The sequence below is a fragment of the Sarcophilus harrisii genome, chromosome 5 (assembly GCF_902635505.1).
Source record: "Sarcophilus harrisii chromosome 5, mSarHar1.11, whole genome shotgun sequence".
NCBI classification, from domain to species: Eukaryota; Metazoa; Chordata; class Mammalia; order Dasyuromorphia; family Dasyuridae; genus Sarcophilus; species Sarcophilus harrisii.
This window is the reverse complement of record NC_045430.1, coordinates 169,219,381-169,241,956: the sequence shown is the minus strand read 5'-3', so window position 1 is coordinate 169,241,956 and position 22,576 is coordinate 169,219,381. Positions and strand designations below refer to the sequence as shown.

The 22,576-nt window shown below is 32.1% G+C and overlaps 1 protein-coding gene across 4 annotated transcripts in view; it reads right to left on the bottom strand.

Annotated features, from left to right (window-relative positions):
• Positions 1-22,576, bottom strand: part of PTPRZ1 (protein tyrosine phosphatase receptor type Z1) — a 224,920-nt gene that overhangs the window by 98,959 nt on the left and 103,385 nt on the right. For all 4 annotated transcript variants that reach the window (XM_023504831.2, XM_031938920.1, XM_031938921.1 and 1 more), the window contains exons 3-7: positions 12,035-12,214; positions 5,428-5,579; positions 2,941-3,036; positions 2,006-2,072; positions 248-405 (exon numbers count right to left, since the gene is read on the bottom strand). In XM_023504831.2, the coding sequence (XP_023360599.1) occupies positions 248-405; positions 2,006-2,072; positions 2,941-3,036; positions 5,428-5,579; positions 12,035-12,214 (653 nt within the window). The remainder of the gene's footprint in view (positions 1-247; positions 406-2,005; positions 2,073-2,940; positions 3,037-5,427; positions 5,580-12,034; positions 12,215-22,576) is intronic.

Genomic DNA, 22,576 nt, shown 5'->3' with positions numbered 1-22,576 from the left:
ATTATACAGCATAGACAAAAGCAGGAACTCAGAAAAATTACATGTTAAAGTTATCATCTACTTGAAATAAAAAGCAAGCTGTATGTAGTAGTGATTCACAACTTTGAAGAACTTTTCCTTTTCTACTTTGTATATGGAAATGTTTTGTTTTATTTTGTTTGTTGATTTGTAAATGAAAAAATTAAAAAGAAAGAATATGGTATACTTCCAACATATCACTTCATATCAATTTGATCTGCAAAATTACCTGGCTTTCAGAAATGCTAATGGGATCTTTAAAGACAACCCAGTTAACTGATTCTGTGCAGGGAGGAATGGTCAAGGATCCATTGTAAGTGTAATACTTGTCTGTGGAATTTGGTAGAAGATTCAGCAAAACAAATGGATCTAATGCAGCTTGTTTTCCTGCAAAGCAATAATGTAAAGTTTTGTTTTGAGTTCCAACATTGGTTATTACTAAAATCATCACAGCTGCTAGCAAAACAGAAACCTACAATTTAATAATCATTTGGTTGAAATTATAATTAAGTTACAATTATAGAATATATTAAATTAGAGTTACAACTATATAATTAAAATATATATTCAACCATGGGGATAAAGCATTTCCATGAATAAATCTCATGTTTTCTTTGGACTCTCAATTCTTACATTTTTAAATACAAAAGCATCAACAATATTTCAAAAAGAATAAGTCAGTAATATAGGCAGTTCCTTCTTATAAAAGTATTAGTTTTTTCTAACTCTCATTTCTTTATTCTGTAGGTTATTACTATAAAATATAACATTTAAATAAGAAATAAATGCACTATTTTAATCTAAACATAACAATGAGGCTGAATTTTTTAAATAACTGTGTTTACTTCTGGATATCTTAGTTTAAAAAGGAAAAGAATAAATCAACATGCTTCCAGGTACAGTGATTAGGCTATGAAGAATAAGATATATCCTTTATAAGTAAAACAACATTTTTAGGTTCAGGCATTTTAACAGTTTTCCCCCTCATGCTAGATAAAATCTGTTACTATCTAAATAGAAAAATGTGCCTTCTGTAACAGTCATGGTTGACTTGGGCAGCAGTATCTTCCAATGAAGAAAGTAGATATGGAAAGATCCTTTTGTCTCCTGTTTAATTTTCCCTTTCACAAAGTAAAAGCAGCTCCCCAGTAGGTCACACTTCCCTGACTACAGAGATGCTTGGTTAATTTAAGATATCACACAAAACTGACAAAGATGAATCAATCCTATAGTAGGCTTTTGATATCTAAAGATAAAGATAAAGATCTAAAGATCTAAAGATCAACTTAGATGTTGAGTTTTATTCTTGATTTGAAATTTGAGAGCTTCCACATTGCTATTTTTTTATTTTATTTTATCAGTAACTTTTAAAATGTCAGGGCCTAATACGCTATGCTAGAGTTCCATGAAAATGGATAACAAAATAATAATGATGTCTCCATGTAGTTTCCTCATGTTGAGGAAAAGTATTTTTCCACATTATTTTTCTGAGAGTTTAATTTTTATTTGGAAAAGTTAAGTTATTCAGTCTTTGATTGAAAATTTCTATTTCATAGAAGTATCTTGTTCTATTTAGAAGCTCAAATCTCTTAATTATACACAAAACTGATATGAAATATAGAAGCAATAATTCAAAATACAAAATCATTATTTAAAGAATAAAATCAATAAAATGCCAGGTTCTTCCCTCCATTAGAATTTTCTGAGTCACATTTAACAGATTGTGTAATATAAGTTATTCTTAGAAGCTGGAAATATATTCTTAACATACAGTCTAGTTTAAAATGTATAAAATCTGTACATTTGGAAAAAATAAGGATGTTCTAAGTATCTTAAGAAATTATGCCTTCTGTGTACACTTATAAATCTTCTCTGTGTGTATATATTCACAAAATCTTTGAGAGTACATGTTTTTCATTAAAGCCTTAAAAACATCAAAGACATCATCTGGAAGATATATACTCCTCTAAACTGAATAGTAACTTACCAAAACGGCTAACATTGTCCACTCCTTCAATAATTGCCTTATAATCCATATTCTCTTCTACTCCAACCTGTTAAAGAAAAGTGAAATTCTAAATACAGTTTTTTTTTCAGTGTTAGTAAATAAACATTTAGTAAGCACCCATTGTCTAAGCATATAGTTTTATAAAAGCAGATTTCATCTTAAACATTCAAAAATTGTGCTCTAAAGTACAATATATTCAAATAAAACTTAAAAAAAACCTTTTGATTATTAATGATGACTACTATATCTGAAGGATCTATGATTTGGACAGACTGAATAACTTGTGTTTAGGAACTCCCATCAAGACTGACTACATACAATTTAGTAGGAAATTCCTACAGAGTTGCTTGAGGTGTATAAATATGAAATGACCTGCCCAATATCACAGAGCTGATAAGTGTCAGGGAAAAGATTTGTATCAATCTCTTCCTTACTCCAAGCCCAACACTTTCTCTGTTGGACTAAGCTGACTCTAGAGTAACTATGATACAGTTATCTCTTCCACACTACAACTTTTCTCATGAGAGTTTCAATATATCACTGGTTGGCATAAGAAATTAAATGGAAATTTGCAGTGAGTTTTGTGGAAGCTGCAAACAACATGCAAGGTCTATAGGTGACAGAAAAATTTAGAAAAAATATATATATTTGTAATATCAACATATTTTATCTTTTATCTTTTAATTCCATAATAATTCAACATCTTTGGTACAAAGGGAGGACTAAAATTTTTATGCGGATTTTCCAGATCACAAGGATGCCAGGCCCTTTATCCCCCATGATATGGAAGAAATAACTGCCATTGATAATAAAATCTTACATTTATATATGCATATGCTCACATTTAGCATATCATATGATACTCACAATAAACAATAGGAAATAATATAGTTCTATAACCAAAATAACATTACCTCAAATAAAATGGATAAAGCTCTTAACTTTCCTTTCCCTTTAACTGCTTCCTCAAAACTTTCAAACTGATCTGGGTCAAAGCAGTAGATTTGCATCTATAAACAAAACAATAAACTTTTTTAGCTCTTAGAAATAAGTTACCAACGTTGATAAACAAACTAAAGAGAATTGAAATGTCTACTTGCAAAAGGCAAATCCACAGGAAGGCCATAAGCTTTAGAGTGACAGAGATTAGTTTCAAAATACATGTGTGCATGCAACCATAGTAGTCAGCTTTTATTTAAAAACCACACAAAAGGCTTACTCTTTTACATAAAAGTCAATGTAAATTCTATGACCTGAATATAATAAATATTTTATGCACTGAATGAAAGACTGCAGATTGTAAACTGTTCCCTAGTGATAAGTAAGACTCATTTGGAAGCTGATTAACATGTTCGGGCCACAGAATACATTAAGGAAGTGACTTACCAGAGTAAAATATCAATTTATCTAGAAATCTTGGAGAGAAATTGGCCACTTGAAATAGTCTAGTTTTTAGTACACTAAAATTTTATTTTACATTTGCACAAAAATTTTTATAAAACATATTCATCATTTCCTAGCCTTTTTAAAGGGTTAGAATGAATTTCCTAGCATTATAATGCCATAGATTTTGAGATGGAAGGATTTTCAAAAGCTGTTTTACAGATTGGAAACCTGAGGCAGAGCGGTAAAGGGCTTTGCAAGGTCATTTAGATAAGTATTTGAGGCAGAATTTAAACCCAAACAAAGCTCCAATGTTTGTCCTCCATCCACTACCAACTCTGTCTTTCACATGGTCTTCAAAACTGAACGATACTGATGAAATGTTGCTGTCCTGCTGGCCCACTCTTAACTATGTAGAGTTATTGCATTTATTCTAATTTGTTGTAAAGTGTATATAAATTAAGAGTACAGAGTCTGAGTAAGCACAGAAAGGACCAGGGAATTAGGTTTTATTATCTCCTTTTATGAAATATTTTGGCTGTTCAGAGTCTTTATTTGTTTACTTCCAGAGTCATGATGGCTAAATGATGGCTAAAAAAAGGATGGCTAAATTCCATAAAGATGATGTGGTATATATTACCGTAATTTTTAAAAGAAAGGAATTTATTGACTTTTTTTTCCAAATAGGTATTAGGGTAGGAAGAGGGAGAAGGTATATTTGTTAAAAGCTCTAGCAATAACTTATTCTAAAGAAATATAATACATGAAGAACAAAATTATTAGTTTAAGATTTGGAAATTTTAATTTCCATAACAAAAAATGTCATGTTGCTTACACACACCAAAAGATTCACTTCAGTGACTCCATAAGTATTGAATTCTCTAGTGTACTTAAGTGCTTACATTTCATTAATTATTTGGTAGAAAGGCTAACAGGTCACTATACTCTGATGTCATTGGAGAAGACATCAGATGTGAAAATAAAGACCTCTGAAATTAAAATGGTAAGTCAATGAGTGCAACTGATACCTGTTACAAAAATTAAATTTACAAGAAGCATTTCAGGAACACATCTACTGTGTAAAGCAAAGAATTCTAGATAGCAAAAGGTCTGCCATCATTGTGCCACTATTGAAGACAGTAATGGAGTAAGATTGTCCTAACAGAAAAACAGCCCCTTGATTGAAAGTTGGAAGCTGCATTCATTCTTTAAAAATGTGAATGTGTTATTTTTAGGTTGCTTTTTCTTCTACCTAGTAGGTCCTAGAAGTGATTTCTTGAAGGGAGCTATGGTAGAAAATAGCACTGGATTTGGAATGTTTACACTGACTCTGACATTTATTACTTATGTGATATTGAACAAATAATTCTACCTCATGGTCCTTAGTGTCAGTTTAAAAAGGAATAGTTATAATTGTTGTAGTTTAACCATTTTCAATTGCTTCAATTGCTTTCAATTTTGTGACCCTATTTAGGATTTTCGTGGCAAGGATTCTAGAGTGTTTTACCATTTCCTTATCTAGCTAACTTTACAGATAAGGAAACTGAGGCCCAGGGTCACACAGCTAACAAGTGTGAGTATGGATTCAAATTCAGGTCTTCCTGATTGCAGACTTGGTTCTCTATCCAATGCAACACCTAGTTACCCATCTTGTAGTAGGCAGGTTCTAATATTCCTTCCAACTCTAAATCTATGATCTTAGAAATTAAAATATTTAGAAAGACCTTTCTAATTTCAACAATTCTTATTTTAAGAACTGTATAATTCAAGATCATATCAAAATCTCCTTTTCTTGAGAATTACTGGATTCAATTTATTTGGAGGAGAGAAGGTGAATGAAATAAAGACCTCTTTTCCATATATAAATATATTGTTTTTATTTCCTCTGATATAAAAGTGTTTTACATAGAAATTATTAGACATAGATTTCAAAAATAATATCTATGAAACACAAACCACTGGATAACTAAATATTTACAAAAAGGAACAGTCTCTAGTATAACTATGATAGTTGTTACCTCAAGTGGAAATTTTTGTCCTTCTAAACTATGTTCTGAACCATCAGATGACATATTGCATTTTCCCCAGTGAAAAGTTATCTTGCTTGCTTTGAACATAGTTTCAATACCACCTCCACTGAGACGGTAGTCATTTGTCAGGTTTATTTCCACTAAGAAGGAAAAAAAAATTAATACAAAGTTATATCCAGGCTTTTGACAACCAAAGACTATGTTTTAGAACAAATCTTTCTCATATTTAAGTTGTATCATTTAATTTGTTCACAAATTTAAAATGAAACTATTTATTGGATTCAAAATAATTCTATCAAATGACAATTTTGGTAGTTGAATTATTAATGAAGACAAAACAATCCATATACAGTAATCACAGATTCTATTAATTTTCTATTACTGTTTTTTTTTGAAGGTAGGAACCATCCTATGGTTCCCAAAGCCTCCCTTCTCACATCCCTTTTCCTTCCAACTCTTAAGAAGAACAGATAAATGAATATTTGTGTGGTTTGGGGGAGGTCAATTAACTTCTCTGGGTCTCAGTTTTCTTTTCAGTGAAGTGGAGAGGTAAGACTAAGTAATATTTAAGATCAATTATAGATCATTCCATTTAGTCCTATAAAATTTTCATTTGGCTCCCCTTTCTAATGAACGTATTGGCAAGATGGAAGAAGAAGCAAGGGAAAGCTAGGTTGCAGCAATTCTTCCTATTTTCAGCCTACCCCAACCACAATGTCACTCTATTTTTTTTTTTTTTTTTTTTTTTTTTTTTTACCATTCTCCTCACTAGCCTGTTATTAGCATATGAGGAGGAGGGATGGAATTGAAGAAAGAAGGAAAATAAACCATGTTTTCCTGCTCTTCATTACCTAGTCTTAATGTCCTCTTTAAACCCATAGCCTTTACTTCTCTTACTCCATGCCTTCATTAACCCTCTCCTTTCATCCTGTACAATTCTATACAATTCATAAGTACAATCCTTGTACTGAGGAAAGACAATCCCAGTTCATAGCTGCCAACCTAGAAGGTAGTGGGCAGAAGAGAAAAATCCCAGATCCTCTTGCAAAAAAAGTAATCCTAGCATTCCATGTTAGAACTATATGTATTTATAAATAGAAATACTATAAAACACAGTGGTTTTGTCATATAGTACTATTAATTATAGTATATTTCAATTATACTATAGATTAAGTTTAATAGTACTTTTAATGATATAGTTTTTATATGCCATTCTTTATGTTAAATAATCAAACTTTTTTTTTTTAATACAACTGGATTGACAGCTGGAAATTACCTATATAAGTATAGTATGAATCTGAAATCCTAGAGTTCATAACTGAAGGAAACTTTTAGAGATTACTCTTTACATGTGAAGTTTTTTAGTTAAATCAAAAATGACACATATGCACAAATTACCTACCTACCCACCCCCAATGTTTACCAGTAGTAAAACTCTTCCAAGACTCCTTATTTCAACTCTGAATTGGAAAATTTATAAATACTTCAGAGGAAAATAAAACACCAAAAACAAACCATAAAAACACAACATTGATTAAATGACTATAAAATAGAATTTAGGTGGCCAGAAAAAACAACCCCCCAAAAAAGACCCTCCAGTAATTTAGGTAATAGAAAGCTGGGCTATAGCACAATAAAGGTGATAGAGAAATGTTATAAAGAATGTTAACTGGTCCATAGTGAACTAGATGACAAAGGGAATAACTAATTGAAAATACTGATTGTTTAATTTGGCAGCAGATTCTGCAAGTCCCTAAAAAGATGAGTCTGTCCAGCGGGATTAGTTATGAATAGGTTTAATTCAGATCCATGATTTTATGGTTTCTTTCAGTTTCTTTAAGAACTGCTTAAGTAAAGGGACAGGAGAGAACATGACCTGAAAATAGAATAAAATTCAATTTAAAAGTGTTTTTTTTTTTAATAAGTGATCATCATTATACACCACAGCAAGACTACAATGATCAATTCTGATGAACGTAGCTCTCTTCAACAATGAGATGATTCAAACCAGTTCCAGTTGTTCAGCGATGAAGAGAGCCATCTACACTTGGAGAGAGTACCGTGGGAACTGAATGTGGACCACAACATAGCATTCTTACTCTTTCTGTGGTTGTTTGCTTGCATTTTGTTTTCTTTTTCAATTCTTTTCCTTTTTGATCCAATTTTTCTTGTGCAGAAAGATAACTGTATGGATATGTATACATATATGGGATTTAACATATTTTAACATATTTAACATGTATTGGACTACCTGCCATCTAGGGGAGGGAGTGGGGGATGGAGGGGAAAATTTGGAACAGAAGGCTTTGCAAGGGTCAATTGCATTGAAAAATTTTTTATCCTGACTTAGTTTCTCCAATTATCCTGACCTAGTTCTGACTCAGTTTCTCTGCTTCTCAGTCCTGCAAAACCTCTCCTCCCTCTTTATCAGAATATTTGATAAGGATAAAAGATCTTAAGTTTTAGAATATCAGAATGCCTTTCCCCATCCCAAGCTATCAGAATGTTAGATACCATCTTATCAAGATGCCTCTCCCCATGTCTGGGGTGCCTCCCCCTATTACATCATCCCCCTCTCCGGAGGTTCACCCCACCCTGTCAGAGTCCCAGTTCCCACTCTCAGCACCCTGACTCCGCCCCTGCCTCAGTCTACCCTCTGTGTCTGAGCCATGTGTATACAGGTCATTGAGAACTCTCATTGTTTGCTGGATTCTTGGAGACGATAGTCTCATTCAGCCCTGGGACCAAACCATGGATCTATTTGGTCCCAGTAAATCTTTCCCATTTAATAAATTATTAAATACTCTCTAATTTCTATTTTGCCTCAGTTCCTCTGGCATTACAATACTATAAAAAATCTAGCCCTAAAATCAGATTTTATATAATATTGGAAATTTTCCTTTTTTCTTAAATGATTTTGTGCATATAGACAAATAGGCAAATAGACTGCTTTCAATTCATCATAGGCTGTGGGAGTCAATAAAATACAAGAAAGACAAGATTTAATTCACCTCATATTTTGAGTAGAATGAACAGAAAAATGAGGTGATGATTAGGAGAGTTAATGAGATGAGTAGAGCTGAAGGGTTGGGAAACACAACAGTACTTTCCTACAAGATACACTAACAAGTTAGACCATCAGAATATAGAAAGTTTACCCCACCCAAAACCATGTTTTTATTTGCAAAGTAAATATGACTATATCTTTGAATATTATATTTTTACTTTTAGCCCAGTCCAAAGACTTGTACTATAATTGCTCTTTAATGGCAACGAAATCTAAATAAGTCACTTTTTATACACTGCTTTAAGATCACTAAAATGCTTCCTTAAGTGCTTTAAAATCCCTAAAAAAGCTTTTCTCACAACAACCTTCCTCACAACAAATATTATTATTGACAGAGGAGTTATCTTTTGTAATTTCAATTTGAATATGGGAGAAGAGGTTAAAAAATGAAATAGTTGATATGGATTCTATTTGCTTTACCTTGAATCTCTATGTTCTGTTTGTATAGCTACAGATATAAAAGTGACATAGAAAATAAACCCTTTGCACTGTATATCTTTCCTCTATGCGATCTTCCTAGACCTTTCTTTCTTTATTAATCTTTGATTTTTCTGGGCAGTACTAATATTCTTAAACCTCACACTATCAAAATTTTCCCATCTTTTGTTTGAAACCCTCAGGACCACAACTAATGCCTTACTAATATATTTCTGGTTTGCAAAACTAATTTACGATAAAGTAATCATGGTTGATGATGGCATTTTTGTGTTCTATAAAAATTAATAATATACTCCTTTTTCTTTAATTTAAAATTTTACTTTATAGCTTTCTGAACTTGAAAGTCACCAACAAACATTCCCATATACAAAAAAGAATAGAAAACAGAGTAGTATGTAAAACTATAAATCTCTACTGCTTATAGTTTGCATTCATTTTTACAAGTACATAATAAATTAAGCACGGTAATTTACAAGCTATCCTTGTCTCTGTATCTCTCCAAACTTCCTTCTGTACTCTCCTGTTCACTAAAGAAAAATAGCACTCTTGGCAACTTGGTTTTGCTGATAGTTTATCTACATTCTTAATTTAAAAAAAAATAGCTTCGAGTGTTATTCAAAACACATTAGAATTCAATAGTTTCTAAGCATAAAAGGCCTTTGTAAAAAGGAATGACTACTTAGAAGTGAAAATAAGAATCAATGCCAGTAAGTACCTGGGGTACAGGCTTCTAGGCCAAGGGATTTTTTACAATATTCTATTAATCATTCAGGATGATCCAATCTATAGGAAAAACTGGCTATATCTGTGAACATAAAATACTCTTATTCTACAACCATTTTAAAGTGATAACAGGAAAGCCGGGAACTTGATTTCTTAAAGTTCATTGCTTTCTTTTGGTAAAAAAAAAAAAAAAAAAAAATATCTCAAATGACCCCCTATCCCAAGAAATGGGCCTTTTTTATTGAGATAGGTAGCCTGAGGTGATGGAGTGAATGCAAAATTGGGAATCAGGAAACTTGAGTTTTACCAACTCTGCAGTTTATTAATTGACTGACTTATCAATTAACCAATCAATCAAAAATCATTTTATTAAATATTAACTATCTGATTGGCACTGAGTTTACCAAGACAAAAAAAAAAAAAATCAAATAGTTCATGCCCTCAAGGAGCTTATATTTTATTAGGGGAAATAACATTTATACATATAAGTACACACAAAATATATACAAAGTAAATGCAAGATATTTTGTGATGAATGGTGGGAAAAGCACCAGTAAGTAGGAATTATGATTGGGAAAAGACTAAAACAACAAGTAACATTTTGAGTTGAAGGCTGAAGGAAGCTAGAATTCTAAAAGGTGGTGAGAGGGAGGCACAGACAGGAGTTTAAATATGTGTGTAAAAAATAGTGATTCTCAAAATACTTTCCATCTCACAGCACAATATTATTTTTTGCTATACCAAATACCAGCATGATATGGGAGAGTTCAGAGACTCATATGCGTGTGTGTGATCACAAGTGTATAATTTAAGGAATGCTCGCAATGTGATTCCAAATGCAAATTCTATCAAATTCTCAGTACATCTGAAACTCTAGCCATACTAATGGTAGCAGGACATACCATTTAAGAGCCATTGCTGCACAGTATGTGAAGGACAATAAAGTGTAATTTCTAGGAAGCAGACTGGAGCTGGGTTGGGAAGGGTTTAAATGGAAAGCAGAGTAGTTTATATTTTATCCTAGAGATAACAGGGAAGCACCAGAGATTTCTGATCAGAGGAGTGATATGGTCAGCGCTGTGCTTTAGGAATATTATAATTGGCAGCTATGTGAAGAACCAGTTAGTTAATCTCTCTGGACATCAATTTCTTTATATTCAAGATGAAGACTTAGAAAGATGATCCCTACGGTTGTAACATAATATTTTTCTATAATATTCTCTCTCATATATATATCTACATATGTATATGTGTGTGTTCATAAGTAGTAATAATAGTAACAATAGTAGTTTTGTAGTTCTTTATCAAAGGACTACATAAACTTTCAGAGTGTCATTTAAATGTATTATAATGATGATATTCTTTAGCAGTTTTTTTTTCTTTTAATTATATCTCTATAGTTCATTTAGCTATTATAATAAATCTGAACTTTTAGACATCAGGATGAGATCAGTAATACCTATATGACACTTTAGGAGAAGGCTTTGAATAAATGATTTCCAACATACCAGATGTTGCTATTTCTAAATCAGAGAAACACTTTTCCCCCACCAGAAGTCCTTGGTGGTAAATCTGACATGCCAGTCAACTGATATAGCAAGCTTACTAATCGATCCAGGTGTGGGTAGGATGCTATGAATAAAATGCTAAAGATGTAATTTATTTTTTTGTTAAATGATTTTAAGACTAAAACTATAAACATTAGATATATGACAGATGAAAGGTAAGTTATAAATTTTTTCCTCATCTCTGTTGGTAGTGCTTTTTAAATCCTTTAAAAATGATGAAATATAATTTACATAAAATAATTTATGAATACTCCCTAGGCATAGTATTTAAAAAAAAAAAAAAAAAAAACCTCATAAACAGAGAAACACTGGTAATTAACTTTACTTAAAAACACAGAACTTGTTCATCATTATTTTTCATTTCTAAGCCCCTAATAAAGCGGGATATCTAGAAGACAAAGATAAAAGACACTACCACTCAAATAAGGAAATATAGATGGATTTAAAGTGGAGCAATTATTTAGACTATATTGTTATCCTGTTATTTTGATTGCATTCTTTTTCACAGTCATCCTTATTGTCCTCATTGAGATGCTGAAATTATTATTTATTTTCAATAATTGTACCTTCCTGCATGTCATTAATGATGTGATAATTTCAGCTATTTTATTTTTTATACTAAATTTTCATGTGCTATCTATATTTTAGGCCTTGTCCAGGAGGTTTGGTGGCTGTCACCACCTATCTCTTTCTAGCTGTTATACCTGTCCTTTTAGCCAGAAAAAAGAAAATAAGACAGATTAAATATTTTCCTGTCCCATAAAACACTCAAAAGGGAGCAAGCATTAAAGCATTTTACCTGTTTTTCCAGTGTTATGAATGAAAGTGTCTTCCAAAGATGCTTTATCCCAGCCTTGAAAGTTAAATTTCTTAAGATTTACATTGACTTGGGTAAGATCTTCATCAATGTTAATAGGGGATTGTTTAGGACCATTGCATGTTGGATATTTCTTTCCCCAATTCTTTTGATTCAGTGTTCCTAAGAGAGAACATTATAAGAAGTTATATTACTTAAAATATTGTCCAAATTCAAATTCATACTTTACAAAATAGTTGGTTCATTTTGTAAAACAAAATTAAAAAAACACAACTCTGGCTACACATAATAGATAATGGAGTTCTTAATATTAATCTGAAAGTTTATACAACCTTTTAGCAATTATTTTATTTAGAATTTTTGCATCCATATTCATTTGAGCAGAAACAAGAGAAGATGGTATACATTAACAAAAATTTCGTTTTGACAACAACTTTGAATAAGTCATTTTGGCTACTATAACTACCTAAATTAATTTCAAAGGACATGAAAGAAGACACTATCTGCATCCTGAGAAATAGTTAATAAATAAAAATATAAAATTTTATATATACACACACACACACACACACATATATATATATATATATATATATATATATATTTGTATCTAATGGTAATTATCTTTAAGGTGGGGAGAGGAAAGAAAAAAATTAGAAACTTCATTATATATTTTAAAAGGAAAAGCAAGTTATATATAATTTATCACTTCATGTGTAATCATCGATTTTTTATTATACTGTGACAGAAATGTTTATTTCATAAATTAAGAGCAAATAAAAAGTTAAAAAAAGTTTATGGAATACATATATGTATTCATAATAACTATGATGTAGACTAATAATAATGGCTGTCATATTTTGCTTTAGGGTTTATAGGATACAGCATCTTATTTGGTTATTATTTATTAATTTCATTTATCTTATTTTTATTTATTTTATTTATCTTTGATTCTCATAACAACATGTGGAATAGATACTACAGGTATTATTATCCTATCCTCTTTTTTTTTTTAACCAGGGGAGAAAACTGAGATTTTGTCAGATAAGGTGACTTATTATATTGGGCACACAGCCCTGTGTGTGTGTGTGTGTGTGTGTGTGTGTGTGTGGTAGAATTCAGACCCAGATCTTGCCTAACTCCAATTTTAGTGCTCTTTCCAGTCTACTATGCTGTTGTTTGATCTGTTCTGATATTTCATGACCCCATTTTGGGTTGTCTTGGCTAAGATTCTGCAATGGTTGGCCATTTCCTTCTCCAGCTCATTTTACAGATGAGGAAACTAAGGCAAAGAGGGTTAAGTGATTTGTCCAAGATGACACAGCTAATAAGTGTCTAAGTCTTGATTTGAACTTCAAGAAGATGAGTCTTCCTGATTCCAATCTGACACTTTATTAGTGGCCAACTTGCTCCTACTTCGCACATATGCGCTAATAAATACAATAAAGTATAGATAATTTAAGTAAGGATAACTAAATACAAAAAAAATGAAGCCTATACAGTAAAATCCAAATATAGTGATCACACTATCCTCAATTAATAGTTTTAAGATATAGAACCCAGGACACCTTGGTGTAATCTGAAAGTCTTTTGACTAGGATCCAGAGTTCTAATTTCCCCAATATTTTCCCCTAGAGCAAACATACTCCTGGTCTATCCTTTTAAGTGATTTTATTGCCTTCAAAAACATTCTTGTTAAGTATATCAGTATATTATGGAAATTCTTATTTTGTCAACATATCTGCTGGATTTGTTTTTACTTTTCAAAAAAATTTTTTAAAACTTTAAAATTTACATTGAAATCTGCATTTACACAACTTAATTTCTGAATATTAATCTTCTTAATTCAGCAAGCCATTTCTTTGAATGAATTGATTTTTAAAAGGATGAATTAAAGGTTCAGTAAGTGCTGGATGAGGAGGAGCTAGGTGGTTCAGCAGATAGAACACTAGGTTTAGAGTTAGGAAGAACTCAAGATCAATCTAGCCTCAGATACTCAACTGTGTCAGTCACTTGACTTCTGCTTGCTTTAATCCATTGGAGAAGAAATTGGTAAATCACTGCATTTTCTTTGCCCCCCCCCCCCAAATAACCCATTTGAGATCACAAAGAGTTGGATGGGGGTGATTCTGGGAAGATGGCGGAGCAGGTGGGTAAATTTGAAGCTTTCCAAATTTCCCCCACAAATAGAATTTATTTGTGTCTCAGGGCAAACATAAACTAGTGAAAAATCAAGATGACGTAAAGCAAAACCGGGGTCCTCCTGGGATAACCCCCAAAAGACCCCAAAACCAAGGTTTAACCAATGTGACATACAAACACCTCTGGGTTACTCCACATTAAAAGCCAACAGGAGACATTAAAAAAAATAGTAAAATAAAATAAAATAAAAACCATCCAAAAAAAGCACAAAAAGATTATTTGGGTGTGGGGGAGTTAACCAACTAGAAAAGGAGATACAGTCTCAAAGCCAAAAATAACACTGAAAATTAGAATGGAATAAGGAGAAGCCAGTGAATCTATAAGAGACCAAGAAATAAACAACACAGATTATAAAGAATGAAAAAATAGAACAGAATGTGAAACATAAAAAAACAAATGTTCTAGAGAACAGATCAAGAAAAGAAACTGTAAGAATAATTGAACTGCCTGAAAGTTGTGACCAAAAAAAGAACCTTGACACAATAATGCAAAAAATAATCCAAGAAAATTGTTCTGGAGTGATAGAACATGTAGGGAAAGTAGAAAAAAAAATCCACCAACCACTACCTCAAAGAGATCCTTTATAAGAAAACACATAAGAACATTATTCCCAAATTCCCAAACCCCTACATCAGAAAGAAAGTATTACAAGAAAAAAAAAGTCAAATATGCTGATGCCACAATTAGGATTATACAAGATTTATCAGCAGCCACAATAAAAGACTTTAGGTCATGGAATCACATTTACCAGCAATCAAAAGAACTAGGCTTGGGGTAAAATTCATAGCCAGCAAAATTATCTATAATATTGAATGAAAACAAATGGACATTCAATGAACTTGCAGATTTTCAAAACTTTCTTTCAACCAAACCTGACCTCAATAGAAAATTTAACATATAGGAACCAACATAAAAGACTATTTTCAAGGAACTTAAAATGACAAATTGTTTATGTTTCTTTTACATGGAAATGTTTAATAGTTTTAAGATTGACATTAGCAATAGGATAGCTCGAAAGAAAGATTGAGGAGGTGATTCAGGTCAATTCCAATAGTTTTATGTTGAAGAGAGCCATTGAATCCAAAGAGAATATTATGGCAAGTGAATGTGAAGCAGGCACATACACATAATATTTTCACCTTTTTAGTTGTTGTTTGCTTGCTTGTCTTTTTTTTCTTTCATTTTTTCCTCTTTTGAGCTGATTTTTCTTTTGTAACATGATAAATATGGAAATATGTTTATTAGAATTGCACATGTTTAACTTATTTTAATTGTATTGCTTGCTATCTAGAGGAGGGAAAAAAATTTGGAAAACAAGGTTTTGTGAAGGTGAATGTTGAAAACTATCTGTTCATGTATTTGGAAAAATAAAAATCTATTATTAAAAAATAAACATTAAGGCAGAATTAAAGCAAAGATAGTAATTATGTTACACAAATGAGGTGCAGAGGAAGAACAAACACTTTGGGGAGGGGAAAGAAGGGCTCCTAGTTCTGAAAACCTAATCACATAGGGAATCAATCAAATAGGCAACATGACATATATACCATGAAGGGTATAGTACTCTACAGAATCTATAAAGAAATAAGGGAGGAGGAATGGCTAGAGGGGGAAGCAAAAGGTGAGAAGAGGGATTCATGGGGGAGGAGAGGAGATTAAGTAATACCAAGGCAGGTTAAAGAGCAGAATTATAGCAGAAAAGTTAGCAGGGATAAGAAAGGTATGTGTATGGATGGATGTTGAGTGGGTGGGTATATATGTGTGTATGTAAGTATCTCTCTATATATATATTTTTGCTTAACTATAACCTCTTGGAGGAGGTGGGGGGAGATGAAAGAGGGAAAAAAGAACAAATCAAAAACAAAAGCAAAAAATAACTTCAGTAGAGAGCAAAAGAACAAATTGCAAGGAAGCAAAGAAAAGATGGACACTTATGAATATAATTTCTTCTACTATTATATATCCTTTTTTGAATTGGTAATTTATTGTTATATATTTTGAATTCTCCTTGATGTTCTGCTGGGCACATGACAATGTTCTATTTTGTCTTGTTTTGTTTTGTTTTCCTTTTCTGTTTTTTATTTTTTTTTAATAAATGAAATGTTAAAAAAATAAAAATAATATAAATAATAAACATATTTCTATCATATATTTATATGTCATATATAAATATTATTTTATATTTCTATTATAAATATAATAAATAAATAAAATTTTATAATAGAATCATATAAACTATAAATATTAAAAAACAAAATAAAAATGACAAATCACTGGATGTGACTGAATGACTGAAAAAAAAAACATACTATAAAGATACAAATACAAAAGTAAGACTTTCTGTGCCCCCAAGAAGTAGCTTAATATCTAACAGAGAGAAAGAATACATATTTGTAAGAAAGCATATAAGAAATTAAGAGGGAAAGGCAGTAGAAAAAAAGTTCAACAAAACCAACCGACACAGCAACTACCGGTAAGCTATGCAATGCCCACACCAATAGATCTTGAAATCTACAAAGAGGAAAAGAGTAAATTTTCTCTTCTCTTCTTTAGGGCCAAGGTTGTTATTATAATTACTCAGTATATAATTTGACTGAGAGAAGATAGGGCAAGGAAGGAGAGTTATTATTATTTCCATTTCCATTATTGCAATTCTTGTATATATTGTGATAAAGAATGAGACTGTTAAAGGGTAGAGTCTTTGGGCCAAAGGAAAATCAATTACAGAACTTGAGGAAGTCTGTATCTCGGGTTGGGAAGAACAAAAAGAACAAGAAAGACAGGGGAAAAAAAAACTATTGGCAGGCTAGAAGACAAAGATTCAGGAGAGATGCTATCATGGAAATCAAGAGTAGAAAGAGTATCTAGGAAAAAATATGGTGAAGGGCATCAAATGCTGTAGAAAGATTTTAAGATAAGAAGTGAAGTGATCACTGCAGAGGCAATATCTGTAGCACAGAAAGCACTGAACTTTAAGTTGAGTGTCCTATGTCTGAATTTTGATTGTACCACTTAACTATCTTTGGGAGTTTCCATTATTAAACCTGTCTGGATTTCATGTTCCTCTTCTGTAAAAAAGCATTGGATTACATGGTTTCTAAGGTCCCTTCCTTTTCTAAATCCTTTGATATGGCAAGTGGAAGGTTATTATTTTCCTTAGGGAAAACAGTATTAGTAAATGAATAGTAGCCTGAAGCCAGATAGAAGGAAGCTGGGGGTAGGATGGGAGTAATACATAAGTGAATATTGAAATACAATTTTAATAATAATAATAGCTAATGTTATATAACTTTTATTATGTTCTTGGTGCTGTGCTCATTACTCTGTATAATTATTATTACATTTGAATCTCACAACAACTCTGGGAATTAGGTGCTGTTAATGACCCCATTTTATAGATGAAAAAACTAAAGCAAACAGGATTAAGTGACTTGCCCAGGCTCACATAGCTAGAAAGCCTAGATTTGGTCTGAGATTTGTACTCAAGTCTTCCTGACTGCCGGCTCAGCACTCTATTCAGTGCTTTCTATGTGTCATTCATTGTGCTAGATGAAAAAAAAGTTTAAGAAAGGGGAAAAAAAAAAAACTCCTGCCCTCTAAATGTTTACACTCAACTATATACTGGGTGAATGATGAAAGCAGTAAGTGGATTATGGATGGAGAGGATGTCAGAAAAAAGTGAAGGCTGTGTGGGTATATGTATACTTAAAGATAAAAACTGAACATTATTTTAATTAGTAAAAAAAGCATTTATAAAGTACTTAAAAATAAGAACTGAACATTATTTTAATTAGTCAGTAAAAAAAGCATTTATTAAGCACTTACTCTATATGCCAGGAGATGTACTAAGTGATAAGGATTCAAAGAAAGGAAAACAAAACAAGGGACTTATATTCTAATAGGAGATACAAACAAACAGGTACACATACCACATAAGCCATTATAATCTTAGAGGCAGAAAAATTTAAGGTTTAAGAGAGGTATGGATAACTAGAGCAAAATCTCAGAGAAGAAGAGTGGGATAAAGGCAAAACTGGACAGGAAGACTGTGGCAGAGAAAAAGCTACTTCATTCTTGAAGACTGAAAGATGCAAGAGGAGAGGAACAGAGAGGGCACTTTGAAAGATTATAATCTTGTTAATAGAGGATGAGCAAAGTCTTGTGAAAGAGCATAAGGGTGACAGAGTTAGGAGACCTAAGAGAGGTTTGAACTGGAGAGGGATATTATAGGAAATAAATAAGAAGTGAATGAGAAGGTTGCTTGCTATACAGCAGTGAGGACCCAAATAGAATAAATTTGTAGAAAATCTAGCCAGTGTGAATTTTATGATTTCTTTTCTGAGCACCTGTAAGTAAGAAAGGAGAAGGTAGATACAGTGGATTATATAGTGGTGGGAATTAACATGGAAGAAGTTGAAGGAATCCTGTGGGGCTTGAGATTTAAGAACAGAGGACAGTACATATCTCAAATGGCTAACTATGTAGTGCTCAGCAATATTACTGGTGTGAAATGACACCAGGGATGACACCCTAAACTTTTGAATGCCATGCAATTTTCTTGGTATGTTCTAGTGACCTCGCTAGTTTATGAACTTAATGCTTGTAAAGTGATCATTAACACTTCCACTCTTAGAAATAACTTTCAAATTCAATGTACACAAAAATTTTACTTTAGGGCCTCTATATAATATGAGACAGTACGTTAAAAATGCAGAAATTAGCATTTCTGGCTCCAGTGAATAGCAATAAAAATATCTGTAGTAATATACTGATTTATACTCCTGTCAACAGGAGACACGGTCTACTTCTTGCCATCCCAATTTGAATGCAAGAGAAACACAGACTTTGGCTGTAATTGACAAGGCCCCTTTGAAGACTTACAAGTCTGAGCATGGTTCCATGAATTCTGAAAAGCTCAGGAATAAATAAAAATAAAGGAGCTACTATCCACTGACACTACTACAAAGAAACAAAACAAACAAACAAAAAACCCCAAAAGACTCTAGTCACATTGCATAAAACTGAAAAATATAAACAATAATTAGAAATCTTTCAGATTTCATGCTATCTGCCACTGCAGGCAGTATAACAAAGAAATGGTGGTTTAAAAAGTAATAGTTTTTGTTTCACAATTTCAGGTACTAGAAATTAAATATGAGATAATGAATCACAAGAGAAACAATATCAAAAGAAAGGTCTCCATTGCAGTTGACTTGTTAGGAAATCAGAAATGTCATTCTATTTTGAGCTGAAAACACTTTCAAAAGAGTTGCCTACTAGTTGCCAAATTATTACATTACTAAATGATGCAAATAAGTTTTAATATATGGGTTAAGCTGCCATTTGAAACATAAAGGAAACTCATGAGAATTTTCAAATGGGAACATCTTTATTGTTTGCATTGATTGAGGGTTACAATTCTGATAGCTACTATTACAAAGCATAGCATTACTACATGCTCTCCTAGATAGCAGAATTTGATATATTATAGATTAATGTTAAATCTCCAATTTTCATGGTGAAACTAAATAAATAAAATGAAAAGAAAAAAGGTATTTTTAGGTGGAAAAGCATTACAACTAGGGAAACAAGATGAAGAGATGTAAATTAGAGGAGGGTAAGCTATGAATAGATTAAATGGAACCACATTCCATCATCATCTTGTTTGATAATGTAAATCAATAAAATATGATGAGTGAGCCATTGACACGTTCCCAAAGAGTAATCATTAATAGATTGATGTCATTTGAAGAAATGTCTCTAATGCAGTTCTCTGTGGATTTGTCCTTGGTTATTCTAGTAATTATTTTTTATTTGAATCTTGAATCATGGCATAGATGTGATTAACAATCAAAATTAAAATAACAAAATGCTTGTATGGATAGTTAATATGTTGACTGACCAAGACACAATTAAAAAATCTCACAAAGTTGACTCTTAACAAGATGAATATTAATAGAGCAAATAAAAATTCCCACATTTTGCTTCACAAAATCAACTGTAAGATTCTAGGTTGGAGCAATATATACTAGATAAGGGGAGAAAGAAAGGGAGAAACCATATTATTGCTGGTCAAATGAGATATGGAGCAATCTATTTTATTATGTATATGGTATTTTAGGAAGGATATTGGTAAACTAAAGTATGTCCAGGACAGTAAGCAAAATGGTGAAGAGTCCAATATTTTGAGACAGTGAAGGAACTTAAGAGTTATCATAATGTAATGGATATGACGGTGGATGTAGAATCAAAAGCTTTTATCAACTCTGATGAGTCTGGGTGGTAAGGATAAGTTATTTAAACTCATTGGAACTGGTTATCCTTTGTAACTGAAGAAGACCAAAATGACGTCACTATGATGGGGTCAATGTACAGTATATCCAACTGTAGCTGATCAAACTAGTACTAGCTTAGAAAGCCCTACCACAAATAGATTTATGTACAAAATAAACATTGGATTAAATAATGTGTATGTTGCCTGTGTCCTGGAAATTAGTTAAGTCAGCAGAGTGCCCAGGTCATGGAGTTAACTTCCATGACTTCAAATCCCTTCTTTCACACACTAATTATCTGTGTCATCCTCTGCAAGTGGATCCCTATTTTCCTTAGTTTCTTTATCCATAAAATGAACTGGTGAAGAAAATGGCAAACCGCTACAGTATCTTTGTCAAGCAAACTTCCAAGGGGGCCATAAAGATTCTGAAATAACTGAACAACAAGAGCAAAGAAGACTAAAAGATTTTGGGAGATTTAACTTCTATTGTACAATGTGAAGGGCTATTATTCAACAAATGGGATTAAATATGTCCTGCTTGACCCCTAAGTGCAGAATTAGTGATTGCAAGTAGAAGTATATGGGAATATATTGGAATTATATGGAAATATAAATATAAATAATGTGTGGGAAAACATTCTTAACAATTAGAGTTGCCCCAAAATGGAAGAGGACAGTTCCTTGAGAGGAGTTGATAATATTCATTATGAGATGTGTTCAAATACACATTAAATGGCCAATTGTCATGGACAGGACTCCACACAAACATAGGTTTGACCTGAAAGATCTTTAAAAAGTCCCTTCTTAATTAATAAGATATAAAATCCAGCAGTTTGGACACAAATAAGGAGAAGAAAATGCTGCCCAAACATGGACATGCAAGTAATGAAGTTTCAAAAATATAGCAAAGGCAGAAAATCAATTTAGAGGATCAGCAACATTTCTTCATAACCAAAATGTTCAAGATGTGCTCAAGGATGTAAATGAGCTAAAAGTGGTATGGTGTGGGGGTAGGTAGATGGGTGGGAAAGGAATGAATTTTTCTTCCAGGCCAAGTATTTATAGAGGAGTACACCAAGAATCTTCCCAATCCCAGATTTTGTTTTAGATGAAGATAGGTAAAGGTACAAATTTAGTTTTAAAGATATATATATAGTTCCAGAGTTAATAAATCAGATACAAATTACTCAGACTTTATGACATGTCCCTCATAGTTCTGAGGTTGTTTAGGGCAGGGGTAGTCTTTTCTATCCTCACCCCTTAAATCTCTTGGATATGGTGAAATGTCTTGGGCATTGTCAAAACTTAATAAATGCTTTCTTAATTATACTCTATTTAATTTAATTGATGCTTTTAAGTCAGAGAGTGGGGTCAAAAGTAAGCTATAAGCAGTTGGGAAATGAACCAAAATTAAGTCTAAATGGATTTTCCTAAAACTTAAGTGTGAAAAAGAAGAGATAGAGAGCCTTGAGATGACAGAATCAAGTGATTTTTTTAAAAAATTAATATTTTTAATTAATAAAAGCCAATCTTCTCTTTTTTAAAATTCTCTCCACAATTTGAAGGAAAACCTTTGTTAACAATATGTGTAATCAAGCAAAACAAATTCCAGAATTATCCATAATCAAAAAATATATTTCAGTAAGCACTCTGAGTTTGTCATCTCTCTATTTCATCAGTCTCTGTAATTATGGTTGTTCATTGCATTGGTTATTGTTCTTACAGCTTTTAATTTTTTTTGCTTTCCTAGTGCTGATATTATTGTAAAAATTATTCTGATTTTGCTCATTTCACTGTGTATCAATTTATATAAATCTACCCAAGCTTCTCTGAAGCTATCTACTTCAACCATTTATGGCACAAAAGCATTCCATTACATTCATATGTCACAAATTATGCAGCCAGTCCCAATTCAGCCAGATGCCCAATTAGGTATGTCTTTAGAGTTTCCAGTTCTTTGCTACAACAAAAAAGAGCTGATATGAATATAAAAAGATTTCTACTTGTGGGTCTTTTTTTTCTTTCTTTGATCTCTTTGAACTATAAGC